At 50.4% G+C, this 20,299-nt stretch overlaps 13 protein-coding genes across 13 annotated transcripts; 7 read left to right on the top strand and 6 right to left on the bottom strand.

The window, feature by feature from the left end:
* Positions 1 to 29: 29 nt before the first annotated feature.
* SNOG_05699 (hypothetical protein) lies at positions 30 to 1,157 on the bottom strand (the record flags this gene model as incomplete). Its single annotated transcript, XM_001796044.1, has 1 exon — positions 30 to 1,157. One exon carries the CDS (start codon positions 1,155 to 1,157, stop codon positions 30 to 32), a length of 1,128 nt encoding a protein of 375 aa, XP_001796096.1.
* Positions 1,158 to 1,796: 639 nt separating this feature from the next.
* Positions 1,797 to 3,392, top strand: SNOG_05698 (hypothetical protein; the record flags this gene model as incomplete). The annotated part of the gene is made up of 4 exons (XM_001796043.1): positions 1,797 to 1,877; positions 1,997 to 2,443; positions 2,493 to 2,999; positions 3,060 to 3,392. The coding sequence occupies 4 exons, from the start codon at positions 1,797 to 1,799 to the stop codon at positions 3,390 to 3,392; spliced, it is 1,368 nt and encodes a 455-aa protein (XP_001796095.1).
* An 844-nt stretch (positions 3,393 to 4,236) lies between these two features.
* SNOG_05697 (hypothetical protein) lies at positions 4,237 to 4,867 on the top strand (the record flags this gene model as incomplete). The annotated part of the gene is made up of 2 exons (XM_001796042.1): positions 4,237 to 4,597; positions 4,653 to 4,867. The coding sequence occupies 2 exons, from the start codon at positions 4,237 to 4,239 to the stop codon at positions 4,865 to 4,867; spliced, it is 576 nt and encodes a 191-aa protein (XP_001796094.1).
* Positions 4,868 to 5,710: 843 nt separating this feature from the next.
* On the top strand, positions 5,711 to 6,511 carry SNOG_05696 (hypothetical protein; the record flags this gene model as incomplete). The annotated part of the gene is made up of 5 exons (XM_001796041.1): positions 5,711 to 5,829; positions 5,886 to 6,018; positions 6,069 to 6,240; positions 6,292 to 6,386; positions 6,437 to 6,511. The coding sequence occupies 5 exons, from the start codon at positions 5,711 to 5,713 to the stop codon at positions 6,509 to 6,511; spliced, it is 594 nt and encodes a 197-aa protein (XP_001796093.1).
* A 964-nt stretch (positions 6,512 to 7,475) lies between these two features.
* Positions 7,476 to 7,933, bottom strand: SNOG_05695 (hypothetical protein; the record flags this gene model as incomplete). The annotated part of the gene is made up of 2 exons (XM_001796040.1): positions 7,476 to 7,671; positions 7,785 to 7,933. The coding sequence occupies 2 exons, from the start codon at positions 7,931 to 7,933 to the stop codon at positions 7,476 to 7,478; spliced, it is 345 nt and encodes a 114-aa protein (XP_001796092.1).
* A 290-nt stretch (positions 7,934 to 8,223) lies between these two features.
* On the bottom strand, positions 8,224 to 9,018 carry SNOG_05694 (hypothetical protein; the record flags this gene model as incomplete). Its single annotated transcript, XM_001796039.1, has 1 exon — positions 8,224 to 9,018. The coding sequence occupies one exon, from the start codon at positions 9,016 to 9,018 to the stop codon at positions 8,224 to 8,226; it is 795 nt and encodes a 264-aa protein (XP_001796091.1).
* Positions 9,019 to 9,878: 860 nt separating this feature from the next.
* On the top strand, positions 9,879 to 10,736 carry SNOG_05693 (hypothetical protein; the record flags this gene model as incomplete). The annotated part of the gene is made up of 2 exons (XM_001796038.1): positions 9,879 to 9,905; positions 9,951 to 10,736. The coding sequence occupies 2 exons, from the start codon at positions 9,879 to 9,881 to the stop codon at positions 10,734 to 10,736; spliced, it is 813 nt and encodes a 270-aa protein (XP_001796090.1).
* Positions 10,737 to 11,254: 518 nt separating this feature from the next.
* SNOG_05692 (hypothetical protein) lies at positions 11,255 to 11,474 on the top strand (the record flags this gene model as incomplete). The annotated part of the gene is made up of 2 exons (XM_001796037.1): positions 11,255 to 11,298; positions 11,399 to 11,474. The coding sequence occupies 2 exons, from the start codon at positions 11,255 to 11,257 to the stop codon at positions 11,472 to 11,474; spliced, it is 120 nt and encodes a 39-aa protein (XP_001796089.1).
* Positions 11,475 to 11,608: 134 nt separating this feature from the next.
* On the top strand, positions 11,609 to 13,093 carry SNOG_05691 (hypothetical protein; the record flags this gene model as incomplete). Its single annotated transcript, XM_001796036.1, has 1 exon — positions 11,609 to 13,093. One exon carries the CDS (start codon positions 11,609 to 11,611, stop codon positions 13,091 to 13,093), a length of 1,485 nt encoding a protein of 494 aa, XP_001796088.1.
* A 707-nt stretch (positions 13,094 to 13,800) lies between these two features.
* Positions 13,801 to 14,372, bottom strand: SNOG_05690 (hypothetical protein; the record flags this gene model as incomplete). Its single annotated transcript, XM_001796035.1, has 2 exons — positions 13,801 to 14,246; positions 14,297 to 14,372. The coding sequence occupies 2 exons, from the start codon at positions 14,370 to 14,372 to the stop codon at positions 13,801 to 13,803; spliced, it is 522 nt and encodes a 173-aa protein (XP_001796087.1).
* Positions 14,373 to 14,709: 337 nt separating this feature from the next.
* On the top strand, positions 14,710 to 15,715 carry SNOG_05689 (hypothetical protein; the record flags this gene model as incomplete). The annotated part of the gene is made up of 2 exons (XM_001796034.1): positions 14,710 to 14,768; positions 14,914 to 15,715. 2 exons carry the CDS (start codon positions 14,710 to 14,712, stop codon positions 15,713 to 15,715), a joined length of 861 nt encoding a protein of 286 aa, XP_001796086.1.
* Positions 15,716 to 15,966: 251 nt separating this feature from the next.
* Positions 15,967 to 16,417, bottom strand: SNOG_05688 (hypothetical protein; the record flags this gene model as incomplete). The annotated part of the gene is made up of 3 exons (XM_001796033.1): positions 15,967 to 16,079; positions 16,131 to 16,248; positions 16,280 to 16,417. 3 exons carry the CDS (start codon positions 16,415 to 16,417, stop codon positions 15,967 to 15,969), a joined length of 369 nt encoding a protein of 122 aa, XP_001796085.1.
* A 1,655-nt stretch (positions 16,418 to 18,072) lies between these two features.
* On the bottom strand, positions 18,073 to 19,020 carry SNOG_05687 (hypothetical protein; the record flags this gene model as incomplete). Its single annotated transcript, XM_001796032.1, has 1 exon — positions 18,073 to 19,020. One exon carries the CDS (start codon positions 19,018 to 19,020, stop codon positions 18,073 to 18,075), a length of 948 nt encoding a protein of 315 aa, XP_001796084.1.
* Between the last annotated feature and the right edge of the window lie 1,279 nt (positions 19,021 to 20,299).

Below are 20,299 nucleotides of genomic sequence, written 5' to 3'. Positions count from 1 at the left end.
GTCAGTCTTCCAAATCGCGCGAAACATGTCTACGCCGCAATCACCACCTCAGGGAACTCCCCTTCCAACACTTCCCCAGACCCAGACTTGAACACCATGTCCAGAAATGCAACCGCATATGTCGCAACAATATCCATCATCCGCCTTCCCTCAAGCGTGCCCAGAACCTCGCCAACTTCAGCCGGCAACATGTCTTGAAAACCCAGCACGTCCACAATGCGCGGCAGGTCCGAGAAACTGTAGTGCGCAGTCTTCTTGACTTCGAATTCCTTCTTCCGCCCCGTGAGCTTCGGCCAGATGGCTTTCCACGACGGATCAGTTTCTTGGGTTTTGTTCTCGTGGCCCATTAGCATGAATGGGCGGTCGAGTCCAGCGGTGATCACGGCGCCGAGGAAACTCCCGTCGAGGTTGATGCCCGCGCTGATGGAGTGGTCGTTGAGCATTGCGGCGGCGGCGGCTGCGCCACCGAGGCTATGGCCGATGGCAGCGACTTTCTTCGTTTTGCGCTGGCCGGGGAAGAGCATATTCGTAACTGTCGTGTTAGACAATTGTTCCCTTACGAACGCGATGTCGGCGACGCGCGTGGCTAGGGCGAGGGCTAGCTCCTCGTCGCTCTCTATGTTCGTGCCTGTAGCGATACCGCCGTCGGGGAATTCGACGACGTCGGAGTCGTAGGGGTGGTCGATTGAGATCACGAGATAGCCTGCTGCGGCAATGTTTTGGAGCATGCTGGTGTAGATTAATCGCGAGGTGGATAGGGCGCCGGAGAAGAGCACAATGGGGAGGGAAGACGCGGGACAAGCGTTGTGTGTATTCTCCTGGTTCCCGCAGCTTGAGAGCTGCAGGGATTGGAAGGTACCGTTGGGGAGGCCATAGGCGCCGTACTTTTCGTCCTGGGCGGCGGCTGTGCCAGGGGGCATGTATGGGACGACGGTCTTGTTGTGGCAGACTTTGATCGGGTTGAAGCTGGAAATCATGATTGTACGGGCACGGTTGTCTTTTGCGTAAGGGTCGAGGCGGTCGGTGTCTGTTAGAGCGGCGGTTGTGATTGAGACATCGAAGGGAGGAGATCCGACGATTGGGATGACGGTGGCTGTTGTGAATTGGGAGAGGAATAGAGATAGTGCTATGCAGAGATGGGTGGTTTTGGGTGACATGATTGTAAGATCGGTCTTGTACGTTGAGGACTGAGGAAGATGGGAGGGTTGAAAGACTGAATGATTCTGGTGTGTGTGTGATCCATTAGGCCAGCTCCATCTTACCTTTATAAATCTAAATCTCGAAGCAGATAGCATAGTAGCTGCGAGCCATGAATTTCTACGGACGTTCTATCAAGTCCTCATCTGGTCAAGCGTATCGAAGCTCCAGAAAAGCCGCGAAGATTGGTGGAGAGGGCTCGCGTTGCTGCATGCGTCAGAGCCGCACTGCCACGCACTTTTCATAGACCATGATAAATGGGATATGACTCGAGCGAAGCTTGTGTAGACCAGAATGAGCGTGGTAGCAAGATTCTTTCGAGCACTGCGTGGTGGTCTCCGTGGATGCAGAATCTAGTCCCGAAGAGGTTTAAACGCGCTGTTTCGTTTCCTAATGAGGTCAAGCTTCTTCGCCAGTCGGACCGGCTGCCTGAGTATACCATCTCTCATACGCGCCGTACCACTTCCAAAAGCATACACAGACCCTTCTTAAGGTCTTCGCGTTGTAATAAACACCACAATTCTCAGGGTCTAGCGAGCTCTGAACGCCAGCAATCGAGGCGCTGTATACACTCCCCTTTCGCTCTAGTTGCGTACGCCATGCCCACGGAGATTGGTCCATTCGACGGGCGTAAAGCACGAAGGAAACGCTGCGATGCTTGTGTTAAGCGACGAATCAAAGTAAGTGGCTTTGTGCCGTATGCGTATGCTGTGGTGGGGCTAATGGCATCAAGTGTCGCGACGGCATGCCTTGCAATAACTGCAAACGTGCAGGACGATTGTGCACTATGGCCATAGAGTCGAATGCTCTGATGCCCGTTTTTGTCAGCGAGAAGTCGAGTTCTAGGGCCAAAGCCAAGGAACATGGTACCCCTCAAGAGTATCAAACGGTCATGCGTTTGCCGCCGTCGGTAGGGCTGCAGGAGCAAGACCGCGCCATTCCATACTTCTTCGTATCGTTCTTGCCAATGAACATTCTGGCCAATGACGATTCGATCAATTCTGAGCTACAAACGATGACAAAGACGTCTTCAGCATTGAGAGATGCTATCCAGGCTGTGGGCATTCTACATCGTGACCAGCAGGACCAAGTCAGTCTCAACTCTTCTGTCGAGGCGCGTCCTAGGTATAAAGCTCTACAAGCGTATGACCGAGCCGTTCGCGCCATACAAGGTCTGATCACTTCGAATACCTTTTTAGACGATCCATCGGCTCTCTGGACGACATTCCTCTTGGGGCTTTTTGAGGTACGCAGCCGGCGCGAAGGTCTGCCGACTCAAGACTAACACATTGTAGTTGATGCGCGACTCCACAGGGACCAACTGGCTATCGCACTTCTTACAGGGTACCTGCACGATACTTCGTCTCCAGCATCCTGAAACCCTTGCCAGTCCAGGAGAATACAACCTGCGAAAACGAAAGTTTTTCTTCGCAACGCGCATTTTCGAGATAGCCCGGGCTCTTATTTACTCTGAGCCTACCTTCCTCAGCGCACCGGACTGGGTCGCAGCGATATCGAAACTGAGAGACTCCGAAGGCGCAGCCGCTTATCATCCTAAAGAAGCGTTGTTCGACATCTTGCCAATCGTTGCCGAGCTTAGCATTCGTACATATCAATTCTGCGAGACTATCGATGAGTTCTCACTGGAAATGCAGTGCTTCCTGATACAGTCGTTGGCGGATGAAGGTATGCTCTTGCAGCGATCGCTACTGCAGTGGTGCGTGGATGCCGATAGATGGCGACGAGACCTACAGGTTGTGACTACTTTCGATGCCGAACTATTCATAGCCTATAGCTACTACGTAAGTCGCTGGTTTACAAATGTTTTCTGAGTCTTACTGACCTTGTACCCCATCTGGTAGGACGCGATCAGCATTTATCTCTCAGGCACATACGACTATCATTCACATTGGAGCTGGCCGGGCGCGCCCTGCGCACCGATACTGCCTCGAAGCCAGATTGACTGGCACGTCGCCGAAGTCCTTCGCTTGAGCCAAGAACTGCTTGCCTCAGGCGTTTCAGGCGTCCTGTTGTTTTTCCCTTTGCGCGTCGCTGGAGCCAGAGCTATTGATAAAGAGTCCAGGAGCACCATCTTAGATCTACTGCATACTACGGCGAGGCGTGGTTTCATCGTAGCGGAGGCATTCACTGCTGATCTTTCCGATCTGTGGGCGAGCCAAAGTTCGTTCTGTTGATGATAATTCTACAGAAAGCTTGTCGAGCAAGGGACGACTAGTCAAACTTCCACCAAGCTTCAAAAGGCCGAGGATATATGCGATCTTATGCGTCAGCGACATGGCAACGTCGACATGCACGCGACCGAAATGACGATCTCCCGCCAACTATAGCGACGGCTTCCCTAAAGTTCATGCCCCCGGACTTCGTCTTTTTTAAGACCTTTGAATGAGCTCATTGTAGTTATTTCGCAGGGCTGAGGTTTATGCGCTCGGGACATGTGTTTCGAAACAAGCGGCGCGACCCCAACGAACTCTACCTTGCGAAAATCTCGATCTTCGGGCCAATACCAAGTGGTGAAACAATCTGGGCACCCCGCAAAGCTGACCTCATTTCCGCCAGGTCCGGCCAAAATCGTGAGACGTCGTGGGATGGACTCTGTTGTTGCTGTCTACATGACACGTAATGAAGGTATCTTCTAGCAAGTGCCACTCCTCGGCCCGGCTCTTAGCTTGAGCACCCTCAAACACGGCGCCACGAAAGTAAGCTGACAGGGAACACGCCGAAACCACGAGCATTCGCAAGGCATATCGTTGCTCCTTTTCAAGTCTGCGCCAATCTGTGCTCACCGCTGGTGACGTTGCCCATTGCTTTCCTCGCAAACGATGGACGCTCTTGGCGTAGATTTCCCATTTATTGTCACTTGCCCTTGCGAACCGCCACACTCACTTGTCATTCACAGTAACCCAGTACGACTTTAGGACCATCACATTACTGAACCCATCACAAGCAAAAATTACCAGATATATATTTCTTCAGAATACCTACCTGTAAATCGTCCAACATCCAAAATTATCACGCAACATGTACACAACACTCATCCTCAGCACTCTGAGTGCCCTGACCATTGCATCACCACTTGTTAAACGCCAAGCTTCAGAGCCAGACAGCGCATCTTCTTGGACAGCTGCTCCCGGCTTCAAGACAACATGCGACACATCCTCCGACAAAGTCATCAACCTCTCCGCCGGTGCCGAACTCGACACCCTGATCAACGATGCATGTGCTGCGATGATGCCGCCATGCGCGTATCAAGACCGTCTTCCTGCAGGCACCGCCTGTATCCTACCGACTACCTGGCCCCTCAGCGGCCCTGTTGAAAGTAAGCAGTCAGCGAAGACCAAATCAGCGCAAGGAAGCGAGGAGAGTGAATCCAAAGTGAAGTGTAAGTCTTGACAATCACCACAGAACCATGACTCTGTTTGCTAACATTACCGCAGTCTCCGTCACTCCAGCACAGCAGCCTGAAGGCTCAGCAGGCGTATTCTGGTCAAAGGAAGAGTGCTACGGCTACTTTGCGCAGGTTTTGGAGAAGCAGGAGTCGGAGGGCGGATGCCATTCTGACAAGGGCCTGGGCCTGGGCAAGATCACAGCTGGAGGCGACACTTCGCTCAAGGACACTGTGTTCGAGGTTAGCATTGCGGCGGCCGAGTAGGGCTGCTTCTTGGAATCTTGGCGCAAGGCGTTCTTGGTGGAGATATCCTAGGCGTTCGAATTGCTTAGGCGGACACCCTGTGTGTGTGAGCTCGAAGACGAAAATAACAACAAGTTCAATTCGGCTATGTTCGACATGTCATGTCACACTTTAGGTGTTCTCCAATCCTATAGATTTATGATGACCGAAGTTGTACGACTTTTTGAGGTGTCTCGTACTAAACCATGCCGAAATGAGGTCCTCGGTTGAGGAATGAGGCTCAGTATGTAATACAATAAACCTAAGTAGACCCACGAATAGTCTTAATATCAAAGAAATGATCGAGTCTGACACTCCCTACGTCATTAGAAATTGTAACATATTTACGTACTGCGGCTCTTCGCCAAGCCCGGATGCGCGTCATTACCAAGCCCCCTTTTTGTGTGCCCCAATTCGACTTCCCTAATGTCATCGACTCTTAGGTTTGTTTTATCGTTGCATGCGGGCACTGCTACTCGGAGCCTGAGCCCTTCCACTCAGAAGATGCATCGACAGAACAATGTCAGCCTGCTACGCGAGCCTATCTTCCACGTTCCGGACCACGTCGCGCTAGTCTCCCATTCGGGCAGTACCTCGGCGAAATACCTGCGCCGTGGGTTCCGAACTGCAGGTGCTTGTCGAAGATTGTTCGCTGGTCAATCAGGAGATGACGTTACTTTCTGGTGTAGACGCTAGAGTTGTGTTTATGAAGTACAATACGATTCCGTTCCCGCAATCTCAGCCACATCACTCTCAACTTGTTACACAGAGAGTTGCAATTTCCTCCAAGGACACAATTTGATCCTGTCTTGCGAACGTATCATCATGCGTGTCGCAATTACTCTCGCAGCGCTGACATCAGTCGCATCGAGCATCATCCTCCCCCGTCAAGAGTCGAATGATACAAGCAGTGCGCCAGTCGTTGTTGCATCACAGTACGATGGGTATGTCAAGGTTATGCTCAACATGACCCAAGGGATTAGAGACTGACGCCCACAAGGACATGTTTTTATCCTGTCCCCGACGCAAAATTTGACCTTGAATCGTATCTCGGGACATGGTACCAGGTCGCCGGCACGCCTTTCGGCCCTACCGCAGGAGCGAGATGTATTTCCGGCAATTACGCTCTCAATGTAAGCATTCACAAGATTCAGCACAACTTGTGTCCTAATCTCGACTTCAGGATAATGGCACAATCAGAGTTGTGAATACTGCGACGCGAGGAAATGCCTCACGCAGTATTGTGGGTACTGCCACCGCCGTAGATTCGGCGTACGGCGCCGGCGGCGCTTTTGTGGTCAGCTTTCCTGGAGCGTCGAGGCCTGAGTGCCCGGGACCAAATTACATTGTGCAAGGTGCGTATTTGAGACATTGAGAAGTGATGCAATCATACTGATATAGCGCAGATTACGCGATCGATTGGGCGATTGTGCAAACACATAGATGGAAAACATTGTACATTCTCAGCAGAGAGCGAAACCCACCTGCTGCAAAAATCGACGTGAGTAGGAGCTGATGTCCAAACTTACGTTTATGCTAACAATGGGACAGGCTTGGATCAAGCGCGCGGTAGCTTTCGGGTCAAACGCTACGACTATATCGAAATTTGACCAAGCTGGTTGTTAGGATGCTTAAATCAAAAGCTGCAAAAGGAAGACATCTAATACGGTTGCGACATGTTGAGTACGGGGAATTTTGCAAGGATGAGAGGCCGGGGGCATCTTCCTTAAGTGTAAAGCCCTAATTCTTAAAGCACACTTAAACTCCAATACGACAACTCACAGGCGCCTCGTTTGCCCCTTTAACCCCTAAAACCATACCACTGAGAGAATTAAGCCGCAGCTGAGGCTATATTTACAGATCCGATGTCGTTGCTTTCTGCCTTCCTCCGCTTCTCTCTACTCTCCGAGCCTTCCTGGCGGCTCCCGATGTTGCTTGTGTTGTCGACTTCAACGTTTAGTAGAACTTGATATGCAGGTCGTTTTCGAGAGAGCTCTAGGTTTCAGACCAAAGGTACATATCGGTCGACGTCATGAAGATGCTTCGACAACCATTGCTCCGCTTCACGATCCGCATCGGAGCACCACCCGTGCATCGAGAAGTCCATAATATTAGAAAAGCGAGTAACCGCAGGGTTTGGTAGTTTTGAAGGCGAACTGAAATCACGTATGCCTGATGGACCCGTGTATTTGCGACCGGCACAATGAGGATAGGAGACTACCACTGCGATGTAGAAGTCAAAGACCTTCACTTCAATCTCCATGTCATGGAGCGGAATGCCGTCCTCAGTATAGTGGGAGCCTCCGATCACGATGTTACTGGGACAAACATCTTGACGTCTGACCCGAGCTTTATAGATGAGCGCTTCAGCGACCAGAGCCTTCTTCAGAATGAGGTCCAGGGCTTCTTCTCGGAGATCTTCCACATCAAGGAACAGCATACATTCTCTATATAGGCGCTCCACGAGGATACAACGTACAGGTCGTACGAAGATCGAGGTTGAGCCGTCCGATGGATTGACTGCAGTGTCGACATTCATAGTCCAGCTTCCGTGATGTGCCGGTATAATCGACCTTACCTCAGGAGATTCCTATAGTTCCTCGAAAGCAGTAGACTTGCGAGCATAGGCGCCATCTGCGACGCAAACAACGTCTGGCCTGAACCCATATTCATCTACGTCAGGATAGAAGAGCGGATCGTAGATCTTGGCGACTACATTATGATCCACGGCAACAACCTGTGCGCCTTGGTCGTGACCTATCCTTATAGCCGAGCTGATTTCCAAGCTTTTCAAGATCCGTACATCTGTTCGGCCAAGTGGTGGTGGGAGAGAGATGCAGTATTCGGCTTGTGATAGTCCCCGCCAATTCACCTCTCCGGGGGCATGTTGGTGACGTACCCAAAACCAGAGGGCTCGGGAGATTCGTGTCGCGTTGCCGCAAACTTGAGGCCTCGTACATGTGGTATGTGCGGCATCAGTTGTAGATCCGACTCATCTCCTTCCTCTTCGCAAGTCAAGGCTGTTGGCGCTGATGTGCTGGAAGGCATGGTGAATTATGACTTTCATGACGCGAATATAGGGACTAGGGACTAAAGCTGTCACTCGGCTGTCCCCAGGAGTGAGAAGTTTTGAGCGAAAAATGGGTTGTCACTTGCAGTGGGACTTTGTAGTAAAGCAGTATGGGTTGAGTCTTTCTATGTGCAAAAGCGCTACTCAACACGCAATTAGGTAAAATTTCTCCACTGGACACAAAGTCTTATGCAAGTAAATGCTCGAGTCTAATGAGAGCACAAGGCGATTATGCTTCAAGGGTGGCCTCCATGATTAACACTCCATGTCACTCCTTCGTAGTCCCCATGCTGATCCCTGAATCTGAGCTACCACCGCTATCGTCCTCGGAATCATCCAGATATTTTGGGGATTTGAGAGGATTCTTAGGGTCCCAGGTCACGGGACGAAACCGCTCATCGCCGTGGAACTGTTCCCACAACCATTCCTCCGCGCTTGTACTCTTAGGTACCCAGTAGTAAAATTCAATCATCTGACCATGGTACCTCACAATGGGGGACTGTGGTTTTCTCCCTGCCTTAGCGTCGCTTTTATACCAGCGGCGGTATTTGTGACTTGGGTGAGCATTGACGATGGAGATGTTAAAGTCAATTACCTTCACCTGCACGTGGTTGTTGATGTAATCCTCCGTCAATGTCAATGGGCTCTCGTCGAGATTGAGCAACATGATGTTCCGTGGGCAATAGTCGTAATGATCGACACCGGCATGTAATATGACAATCTCAGCAACGATGACCTTCCTGGTGATGGCTGATCGTACTTCGTCAGAGAGAGTGTGCGGCTTGATACTGCTCATACTCTGGCCTCGCAGGTATTCGATGAGTATGAGCGGAACGACTCGTTTCTCTTTCCCACCACTCGGGGTCACATAGGTATCGGTTTCTACAGTGAAACTGCCATGGTAGATGGGTGTTGTCTCTACGGCCGCCGGTGACGACTGCAGCTCTGTATAAGCAGCAGCCTCCCGGAGATAATCTCCATCAGCGTCACAAATGACGGGCTCAGTGTAGTCGTATTCATTGATGAATTTGTAGTAGAGGGGGTCGTAGATCTTGGCGACCATGTTGTTGTTGATTACGAGGATCTGGGCGCCTCTACCATATCCTGACCTTATCGTCGAAGTGATGGTCAGTGTCCTCGTGGCGTGCGTGATCGAACGGCCTCCTAAAAATGGCCGAGAGAGACAGGAGTCTAATTGCGACAGCTTCTCCCAGTTATCTGGCAATTTAGGATATTTCGTGATGTAGTCATGACCGAAAGGCACTGACGGCTCGTGCGATGTCGCGGTAAATGTGGCACCCACAATGTATGGACAGCGCGGCACACGACAGGAACCAGAGTTCATGAATTGGTATTGTCCGGCAGATGCTTGCGAATCGTGGGCCGACGGATGCACCGATGCGGGTGAAGAGGTTGTAAACGCCGATGAATCGCTCGCCTCGGGGATCTTAAGCTCGTTCATGTGAGTTTTCTGCAGTTCGTCCATTATCAGGTGTGTCGCACTGTTTGGGAGAGTTGCTCGTGTGTTGCTCGGATTGTGCGTAGCGTACTGGGAAGAATATAAAGTAAGCGTAGACTGAGCTAATGGGGTGCCAAGACAAGATTGCACAATGACGCGACAACACGTGTGGGGACATTCACTCTAGCTGCTCCATCAAATGTCACTGTCCGAACATCGCGATCATCGAAAGCTGCCTCGCCTCCGTATGCTAGGTATGGCTACGAAGGTAAACCTTCACGATGACGCTGTGAAACAACAGCCCCCAATGCTCCAGGGCAGTCCTCCATACACATGACTCTTCACATCGCTCTCTATACTTGTCCCCTCCCCACGCAACCTCCTCTTGTTTCTTTCCAATACCCTCAACTTTTCATAATCTCTACCCATCATTGCTATTCCAACGGAGTCTCCATAAGATCGAGATGTCAAAAACGATCGAGTACAAGTCGGTAAAGCCTTCAGGTGAAACTACGAAGTTAACTATTGCGCCGAAGGTACTGGTCTGTTACGATGCGGAAGAGCTCATTCGGATCGCAAATACCGCTCTCCAGGACCCTAATATAGCAGATTCGCGCCTCAAGGATTCCACGATTACTTCACCTGGGGGACCGGGTGGGGCGTTTGATGGAGACTCGGAAGGCAACATTGTCAAAGCCTCTCTGGCTTACATCCTTCTGCCTATCTACGAGATTCTCAACATTCTCTACTATGGCAAGTTCAAGATGAGTACAGAATTTTCTCATAAGCTCCCCGTCGAACTACTTGGGGACGAAGTAGAAGATGGAGAAGAGAAACAACCAAGAGAGTCTGTACTCCGCACCGACGAGATATTCGTTGTGTCGCAAGGCCAACCTGACGCAGGCAAGACCATCTGTGTGATAGAGTATAAGCGGCGTAAGCTCCTGAGGTACAAGGATTGGCGGAAGGCTATGCTCCCTCCAGACTACACCGACAAACAATACGGACGAGTGATGAAAGATAGCCAAGGCAAGACGAGATCTGCATTAGAACAGAATGCCCTATCATGCACCAAGCAAGTGGCTGCATATGCATCGCGCACTAAATGTAAACATGCAGCAATCCTCAACTGGGATCATGCTCTGTTCTTTGAGTTTAATAAGTTAGTGGGAGCGCTCAAAAATTCTGCCGGAGAAGAAGCAAACTTGATCTGGGCCACTGAGGACATGGAATTCAAGGAAAAGTATGTGACCCACGATTTTCTGCGAAAAGTTATGCTAGGGTGGACCCTTCGAGCATTCAAGGACCGGTTCGGTTACTGACCACTCAAGTTATGTCAGCGTAAGGATGAAATGGAATCGTATATGGTTGTGCTTCTTTTGCGTTTAGGAGCATAGACTTGTTAGGATCCTACTCAATGAATACATGTCCACATACGCTCATCTGTTAGAAAACTTTTGCATTAAATTCGGAGTATTGTACTGAGTCATTGGCCGTAGCATACTCCCCTAGCATCATAGATGCGGCCAGTGCCCAACTGTGCGATACTCACGAGAATGGAGCTAGCACATCGATCAAAATTTCTTGAGATTCACAGATTGTACTCGGAGTTCATGAACAGGTAGACGGCATTATCTGTGGTTGCGTAAAGTATTACGCAGGTGGTCAGTACCACAAGACGCTTGTGTGCTGGTTGACATGAAGAAAATGTTCACTAGGAGGAGGAAACACGTAGAGCTCGCGCATCCATGAAACGCATCTGTATCTACTCGAAATGGTCCGTCGGATCGGAACACGACAGGGCGGGGTCGGAAGAAGGATTCCGGATCCTCAACACAACATGGCAACCGTGGACGTTATCAACCTAGGAAATCTCGTTCAAGAGTGAGCGACCTTCCTAGTTCGGTCAAAGCGACCAGGTTCCTAGTATCTGCTTCTTGGCAACACTCCACTGCCCGTCAAATGCCGACGACCATCTATGCAGGTCTACCGACGCTTGGCAGCATAATTCTACCGAAGTGGATTTCAACGACATGGATGCGCACGCTTTTTGTGCCTAAGATCGACCTCTTATCGCGCCCTACACGACGTGGTCCAAGTTCTGAGCTGTTCTGAAGAGAGGTATTAAACTCGAGATTGGCAGTAAACTCGCTTCTACTTCGTCCAGCTTTCTCTCATACGCCCCTCGCCCAGTATGTTGTTTCCACTACTCTGCGCACTAGTAGCGGGCGCTCTCGTGCCGGAAGTTTGCTCCAGCATCATTCCTGAGCGCGACGCCTTCCAAAACTCAAAGCGGACAATTGTGGATAGAAAGGAACTTTCTGCTCGAGGTTTCCCCGTCCCAGACCCCACGCAGAGCTACTGGCAGGTTCCGGAACACCGCATCGCCAGTCTTCGCACGACCGAGGAACTGCCTACCAACAAAACTTTCGACTATGTCATCATTGGGTCTGGTCTCAGCGGCGCCGCTACAGCTTTAAAGCTACTCAATCGGAATCCAGAGCTCTCGATCTTGATGCTTGAGGCTCGGAAGGCTTCATCGGGTGCTTCAGGGCGTAATGGCGGACATGTCAAGCCTGGCGATTGGAAGATCATTAAAGAATGGGTCGAAACGTACGGCGAAGATGAGGCTCTCAGGATCCAAAAGCTAGAGCAAGATTGTGTCGATGATATGGCCGATTTCGTCAAAACCTACAACGTGTCCAGCGGATTCCACGAGGTTGAGACTGCTGACCTTTATTGGACAAGGGAAGCGTTTGAGAAAGCGGTCAAAGTGTGGGAGTATCAGCAAGAGCTTGACCAGCGCAGGCCCGCAGATGTTGGTAAAAACAACAGGACTGTCTACGCCGGCCAAGCTGCAAGAGACCACTGGAAGTGGCCTGAAATCCTGGGTGCGATCACATACAAGTCAGCCATCCAGAATCCATACCTCACGGTTTGCGCTATGTTGGAGCAGAGCCTGAGTAAGGGACTTAATCTGCAAACGAACACCATGGCTCTCAGTCTGAGTCAGTCATCGACAGCACCTTCTGGTGGAGCAAAGTGGGAGGTGGAGACGGACCGAGGCGTTGTTAAGGGCAAAAGAGTTGTACTTGCTACCAATAGCTACACGGGCGCTCTCCATCCACGCCTCAAAGAGACCAAATTCCTTACCCCGACCCGAAGCCAAGCGTCTGCTGTACATCCCGAAGCGTACTCTCCAAACAACACCGTATTCAGCCGCAGCCATTCTTACCCTGACCTGCACTCTGGTAACAACTATATCATGGTGCGGGCCCCTGGCGACCAGGGTGAGGGCGATGTGGTCATTGGTGGCGGTACGATGTTTTCGCCTTCGCGCGAGAAGAACATTACCGACGACTCAGTCATAAACGAGGACATTGCGCTACACCTGCACCGCGTCAGTCGCACAGTCTTTGGGTACAAAAACTGGGGAGAGACTACTAAGGTTCTCGGCGACTGGACTGGTATCACCTGTAACACAGAGGATGGATTTCCTGGTGTTGGTGCCATACCGGATGAAGAAGGGCTCTACGCCTCGATTTGTATGAATGGTCACGGAATGGCTTGGGCGTTCCGGAGCGCAGAGGCACTCGTGGAGTTGATGGAAGAGGGAGAGACACCTATGTGGTTCCCGAAAGCATTCGATGTCAAGCGTGCGTTTGCGCCAAAAAAGTGAGAATTGGTATAGTTCTCGGCGCCATCTGAGAAAGTGATATAATCTCCGGTAACGTCCGGTTACATACTTATCTTAAATTGACCCGAAACTTGACCAAAGTTTCAAAAATACCAAGAACACAGCGCCAGTGCAGGCGTATATAATGCATAATCTTGTTCTAAGCAGAAGCGTAACCCAAACCTGGAGTGTACCTTAAACAGGGGTAGGAGTCAAGACCAAAAAATAACAGACTAACACCAAACACGCTCTATGGCCAAATCGAACTCACAAGTTGACTAGCACAAAAGAATCAGCCAGTTGTCAGAGGCACACTTGGCAGATATACCGCGAGGCGCTGTGCTGAATAGATCAAGAGGATATTTTGGAACAGGATCTCTCAGACTCCAAGCTGATTTAGAAGAATCGGGTATTAATTGAACTATGATGGGGAGTAAAAAGAGTTTGACAATAAGTAATGAATTGTGCGGGTAGGGCGCAGTGTCTGCGCTTAACATGCAACGCCCGTTTGTCATAACATCGCACGTCACAGTTTAGACTCACGTATCCAGGTGAAGAGTTGCTGAATCACATCGGAAGCCATGAAATTCTATCCGGCGACAAGCTCAAAACACTGAAACCAGAGCTCTGAATCGGTTAAATACATGTTTCAATGAGTTTGTGTAGTAAAAGCCGTATCCTGAACTATTGATCAAGTTGATGTACTAGCTTCATCTCTTGACCAAATTCGTCATCGCAATGAGACCAACGATGGCCGGCGTCAGGACACGCCCAAAATTTCTAAACTGCCACTTCAATAATAACTCTTGTAGTTCCTTCTTCTGCTCTGCCTCTCTTCCCATTCCTTTCTCCATCTCTTGCCCAATCTCTTTCACTCTATCATTGATGGGAAAGATGAGATAAATCTCGTATGGCGCAATAGTGAAAAGTGCACAAAACAACACTGCCCACGTTTTCCATATTTCTGCATCTGACGTGCGAGGCAGCTGTGATGTCAAAATAGTAGTGATAAGGAAGGAGCCGCCGAGAAGTCGAGATGAAGGGAGCAGGTATTGCTCACCCCATGTGAACATCTGAGCAAATTGCTTGCAGAGCAACTTTGGGGGGAGTTGAGCTGTGAGTGGGGCCACCCAGAGAGACAGGCAGGATGAGAGACCTCGATGGCATGTTAGTTGGTCGCAAAGGGAGAAGATAGGGAATACAAACCTCCAATGAAGATGGCGCCTGTGCAGATGATCACCTGAAGAGTGTACACCAAAGTGGTCAAGGTAGAGGATTCCATTGTAGCGACGATCCTTTGCGCTTTTAAGTCCACAATTATTCCACCTAAGTTTCTAAATAGCACATTATATATGTCGTTGCTGTTCGCGCAACTCAATGTGTTCGTCACGCGATCGACACTTCACTAGCCAGGATCAGCGAGACACTAACGACGCAGTTGAACTAGCTCCCAAAAGTTCCTATACCACAACTTACCGCGCATACTGCACATCTCCACACAGCCCGTGCTGCTGCGCGATCGGTAGCTGTACACGCCGACCGCGCGCACTTGTCGGCGCTGGTGAAGACGAGGCCCGACGCGCAGGGACGAGTCCGAAAGTCGATGGTGAAGTAGCACAATGATCGATGACATCATCGAGTTTTTACGTATTCTCGCATTCCGCGGCAGCCGTGAAATGTGAGTTATCAATGTTGGGAAGCCAATGTTATTGCAACGAAGATGCTAGGCAGTTTTTTTAAATCAGATTCAAGCCTCAAAAGTTACCAATACATCACAAAGTCGTATCACAACATATAATCACGAGCCTGCTTTGCGCCTCAAGCACATTGACATCTCGCAACGAACACAAAATGCCCGCCTACGCTATCCTCGGTGCAACCGGTAGCACAGGCTCCAGCATTCTCAAACTCCTCAGCGCATCACCAAAAGCCCACATTAAACTCCTCGTACGATCCAAGTCAAAGCTTTATAAATTGTTCCCGGCCGCAATCGACAATCCGAACATTGAGATTTTCGAATCCTCCATATCCGACATCTCAACACTCACGAAATGCCTGAGCGGTACCAAAGCTGTCTTTCTGACCGTAGCTGCCACGAATAACGTACCAGGCTGCTGCATCTCCATCGACACTGCAAAGGCCGTGGTACAAGCACTCAAGATACTCCGCGAAGATGATCAGCACTTCAAGCCACCCCGTCTCATCGTACTAAGTTCTGCAAGCGTCGACGATAAGTTCTGGGACACGATACCTTCCTTCGTGCACAACTGGCTCTATACCGCCTTATCAAACCTCTACGACGATTTAAAAGAAGCAGAGAAATACTTACGTGGACAGCAAGATTGGTTGAATGCGACTTTTATCATGCCGGGTGGCATTGTGCATGATGTACAACGTGGACATGAGCTGAGCACTACGAGTCAGCAGACGTTTGTCAGTTTTCTTGATGTTGCGGGGGCGATGATTGAAGTCGCCGACTCAGAGGGTGATAGGTGGGATTGGCGGAACGTCAGCTTAGTGTTGAAGGGGGGACAGACAGCGAAGTTTGAGTGGAGGGCGCCAGTGCTGTTGAGTAAGGGCTTGGTGCTGCATTATGCGCCGTGGATGTATGCGTATCTGCCTTGAGAGTAGTTCGAGGTGCAATGTTACGGGAAGGGGACGATAAGAACAGGAGGGGAGTAGTAGAGTGGTGGATTAAAACTCAATACTACGGTCTGCAATGTTGGATGACGGACACGCAGTCTTCTCCTAGCCTTGCGGCGAATCTAAATCTAGTTTTTAATTATTCCAAGAACATTTCTTGCGACTCTACCGCGCGTAGAGCACTGCGAAAGATCCCTGTCAACTCTTCACTGCAGGAGATCAGAAATGAACATCTAGCAAGTGACAGAGATACTCTTGATGGGCGGGCCAAGAGCATAGCAGTCATAGCTGGTGACATTCGCAAACTGGCGGACACTGGAGCATGTTTCATCCGACCAGATAGTGACTACGCAAACATTAGCCCGCTATTCAGAGTTGGACACGAGGTTAGCCTTACCCTTGCAGCCGGGCTTCAGGCCGCTGAGCCTCAAGCTGGCTTTGCAAGCATCTGTGACTTTGTTGCAGCCAGTGAAAAGGTCACCAGATCCTGCAATGTTCTGCGCGGGATCAGTTCTCTGTGAACCTGGAAAGTCTCTTCATTCATACGCATATGGTACCGGTGCAACCGCTACCGGCGTAGCGGTCGACGGAAGCAACTTGGACTGCTTGACGGGCTTCAACGTCAACGGAGGGCGCCGCGGCGACTATGCTGATGGCAGCAACGAGGAGAGTAAGAGCGTACATCTTAAGAAGAATTGGATGAGATTTAGTGAACAGAAGTGAGTTGTTGAGATGAACAATGAAAGAAGACTTGGGAGCCCGGACCGGCTCTGATCTTATATTCCTTCGATTGAGCAAGTGCCTGCACAGCTTCACTAGCTTTTATGCCCATGACCGGCTGGTCGCCTACCTCCATCGGAACGGCGGGATCTTGAAGCGACTGAATTCCATTGAGAGATGATGCTGTTGGATGCGGAACTTTTCACGACTCCTTTATGAAGCATGCACCCTCCGAACCTTACATCAGCAAGTTCTCAGCAGCGCACGGCTGCCAATCACATTGATGCAAACTCTCCTTGACAACTTGTGGCTTGCGTGAAACGAGGCATAGTCCCGCGTGGAATGGGTAACGTGAGTAGTGTAAGATGAGTGGCTTCTCAACAGATGCACCATTGGGGCGGTTCTAGCGTTACGAGGTAGTCGGCCCTCGCGTTTGCGTGAGCATCAGATCCATTCGAGTAGGCATACGGAACATGGTCACGAATGTATGACATGTGTGACACACTGCCGCAACGACAGACCTTCGAGGCCAAATTCTGAGGAGGGTAGAATGCGATGATACTGCCGGGAGAATTCGAAAGTCTTATTGTTCCCTGTCACTTACATCGGATCAGAGAGCAAGATCTCCTCCAGCTCGGATGGATTCGCACAACATGCTGTTGGCTCCGTTCGTTGATGACGACTCGCATCAGGTCGTACTAGCAGTATGCGACTTGTTCAGCCCACATATGTGTGCGAGGAGATGGCTTAGCCCACCTTGTCACTTTTCGTAAGCCACGATATAAGCTCGTGGCCCGCGTCAGCGCGACTACGTATAACACAGCAATGCATTTGTGTTAGCTGTTGATAACGACTGGTTCCTTTCGTTCAGAGGTCCCGAATTGCACCAATCAGACAAACATCATCGATGACCAATAGACATGATGGTGAAAGCGGCAGTCTAATCAATCCTCGACATGCAGGTATGTTGGGCCGTGTAGCATTCGCAGCTCTCGGAAGGTGGGTCTGTTCGGCATGAAGTAGGATAGACACAACAGGGCCGGACGTAACCGAGTTTTGCTTCCAATATCTTTGAACTTGGGAAACGGTCCCTGCAGGCAGTGGTTGATATGCAACTAGATATTGGAATATGCACTAGGCGCGGCCCGCGGTTGCTGCATGCTCAGCTGCAGTCTGCCGTCTCCGCAAACGAAAGGATTGCATGCCCAGGTGGTCCGTGATGCTGTTGCCTGTAGGATGTAGCGGGCGTTGTCCACGTGCGTTCATGAGTTTTCATTTGCATAGGGCGGACGATAGTACAGTGCTCCGAGTGTCAGATGAGATGGCGACTGACATGCGCACCAATCGAATCGCGTAGTAGTGAGTGATTAAGTGGTAGTTACTGAGGTCATTGTTTCTACTGCTGTGGTAATCTTGGTCGGGCTTACCGGGTAAAGAGCCTGCAGGATCAAGCGGCATACTAATCCACGGCTGCAAGATGCGCGTAGCTTATGGATACGAGCAATCGCTTCGTACCCCATGGCATTATTGCGGTCACCAAAAACGCGACTAATGGCACCTCGTGGAGTGATGTTGCAATCAGGTAAAGCGCAGAAGTCCTTCAGTGCTGCGGCCAATCTTCACCGGAATATGGTTTGCAGGCCTGTTTTCGTCGTAGCGTCCTGGTTGTTGCTGACTGGTCCTGGTTGGTATGGTGCTTGGTAAGATGGTTGCGGTATCGACTGTTGCCCTGGTGCCTGGGAATATGGTTGATACAGGTCCGGTGGTTGTTGGTATGCTTGTGGAGACTGTTGCTGGTATAGCTGGGGTGACCACTGTGGTGCTGGTTGAAATGCATAGCTCGTATTCGGCTGCATCTCATAAGTGTTCTCGAAGCCGCCATAGCGTCCTCTGCCCCCAGCAAGCCATTTCATCCCACCACGCTCGCGCACCAACATCCACAGGCTGACAATTACCAGGGCGGACGAGACCGCAAGGGCAATTAGTAGATATCGAGTCGCCTTGGCGGTTCCGCATGCTGCTCCAGCCCAGCCCGAGTCTGGGTAAAACTTGTCAATCTGACATGCCCATGTCTCCCTGGTAAGACGTGGGTCGCTCTGACCTACGTCTTCGTACCGCTGCCAGCCATTCTCGTTGCTTTGCACTGAGCTGGTGTATCCCATTATACCAGCGCTCAATCCTATCATGATCATATTGCTGATCAATACGAGCCAACTCCACATCCTGTGGTGTGCGGGTGTGCCTTCCATCTTTCGCAATTCCCATATCCCGAACAAGCCAATAGCAATGACAACGTAGGATACGCAGCATGTTCCCAATATAGCATACGTGGGCGATTGATTGATGCGAAGATCGATAACGGTGTTGGTGGAGTTGTTCGAGTCAGTGCTTGCAGGGCCATAGACCGTGACCTCGTAGGTGCCGCCTCTAAAATTGCGATTGGTTTCTGAGAGCAAAAGAGACCTCGAAATCCGCTCAAGAGCGAATATGAGTACACCAACGGGTAATTGAAGGAGTAGAGGCGGAGTGAACAGAAAAACTGCAGCGCAGCCACTAAAGTCACGCATCGTGGAAGACCTTCGTGTATCGTGGGTACGTTTGAAGCTGTGAGATTTGACCAAGGATTACGGTTCCACAAGAATGCAGTGCAAGCAAAATAGGCATCGTCGACCACGATGATGCGAAATTTAGATCCATGTTGAGTCACTAGAGGTAGGGGTGGCGACCTCGGGAAATCAACAAAAGGCACGGGACGCCTGAAAGGGTCGCTAGATTATCGATAGTACGATGCGCTCTTGGCAAACTTTGTTGTGTGACATCCAAATGCGCGTCGCCTTGAAGATGTCGGTATAGATTGCGTTCTTCTTGGGAGGTTTACGAGAATCCATTGATGCGTGACGCGTGTTGGTCAAGATGAACGAGACGCGCGCTTTCATACATCTGCCAAGCAATGATGTCATTAGCCTCAGGTGTCCTTTAGGGGCACCAGGTCTGCAACAATCTATGCGCGCCGGTCAGGATTCGAAGTACTGCTTACGAGTAGCTTTTGTGTCATATCTGAGCCATAGAGGCTTAATACCTACGTAAGTTCATCGCAAAGTACCTAGGTAGGAAGTTTAGAAGAGACCCTGGGGGTCCACGGCCTTGGTATCGTTATGCTACTCACTGCTAAGCAATCCTAACAAGCCTCGAACGGCTTTCTACCAAATATTGTGGTGTTTCTTTGTTTCCCAGAACCTGTTCAGTGGCTTTTCCCCACCGCCCTTACGTTCATCTTCCTTGAACAAACCCCGCTCTCTAGCATGTTGGTTTGCCACAGATTTTGAAGCCCAGAGAACTATTCCTTCCGACGTCATTTGAATTGAAACCCAGTCTCCTGTCCCTCCTACCCGATCTTGCCGCTTGCGTGAATGTCAGTCTCGGGTGACTTGTCGATAGAGAGGTAGTACTTTGGCTTCATCAGCCGGTGACAGTATGAAGTCCCATGGTCCGCGCACATCAGGTTTGGTCAAATCGAAGCCGTTATCCGTGTTCCATGCTAGGAAATCGGGATGTGTCCATAATTCTGGAGTACGTCACCAGTAGTGCATCCATCATTTGCCCTTTCCGTCTTTGATGTTAATGAAGTCGCAAACTAGAGGTACAGAAGCGATTGTCTCTTCGAGCCAGGCCTGCTACTTTGAGTTCTTGCCACACGCGAATAAGATGTCAAGTCAGCTTCTGACACAAACAGTCTTGGTGTTGTGCCACTCCCGATCACTTGCATTCTGAAGTATGCTATTACAGCTGCAGGCTTCAGGGCTACGCTTCACGCGTAAGCCCGGATTCTGCGCACAGAGTATCATG

This window comes from Parastagonospora nodorum (assembly GCF_000146915.1).
Source record: "Parastagonospora nodorum SN15 chromosome Unknown scaffold_8, whole genome shotgun sequence".
NCBI classification, from domain to species: Eukaryota; Fungi; Ascomycota; class Dothideomycetes; order Pleosporales; family Phaeosphaeriaceae; genus Parastagonospora; species Parastagonospora nodorum.
The sequence above is the reverse complement of the archived record's forward strand: the minus strand, read 5'-3'. Positions and strand labels throughout refer to the sequence as shown.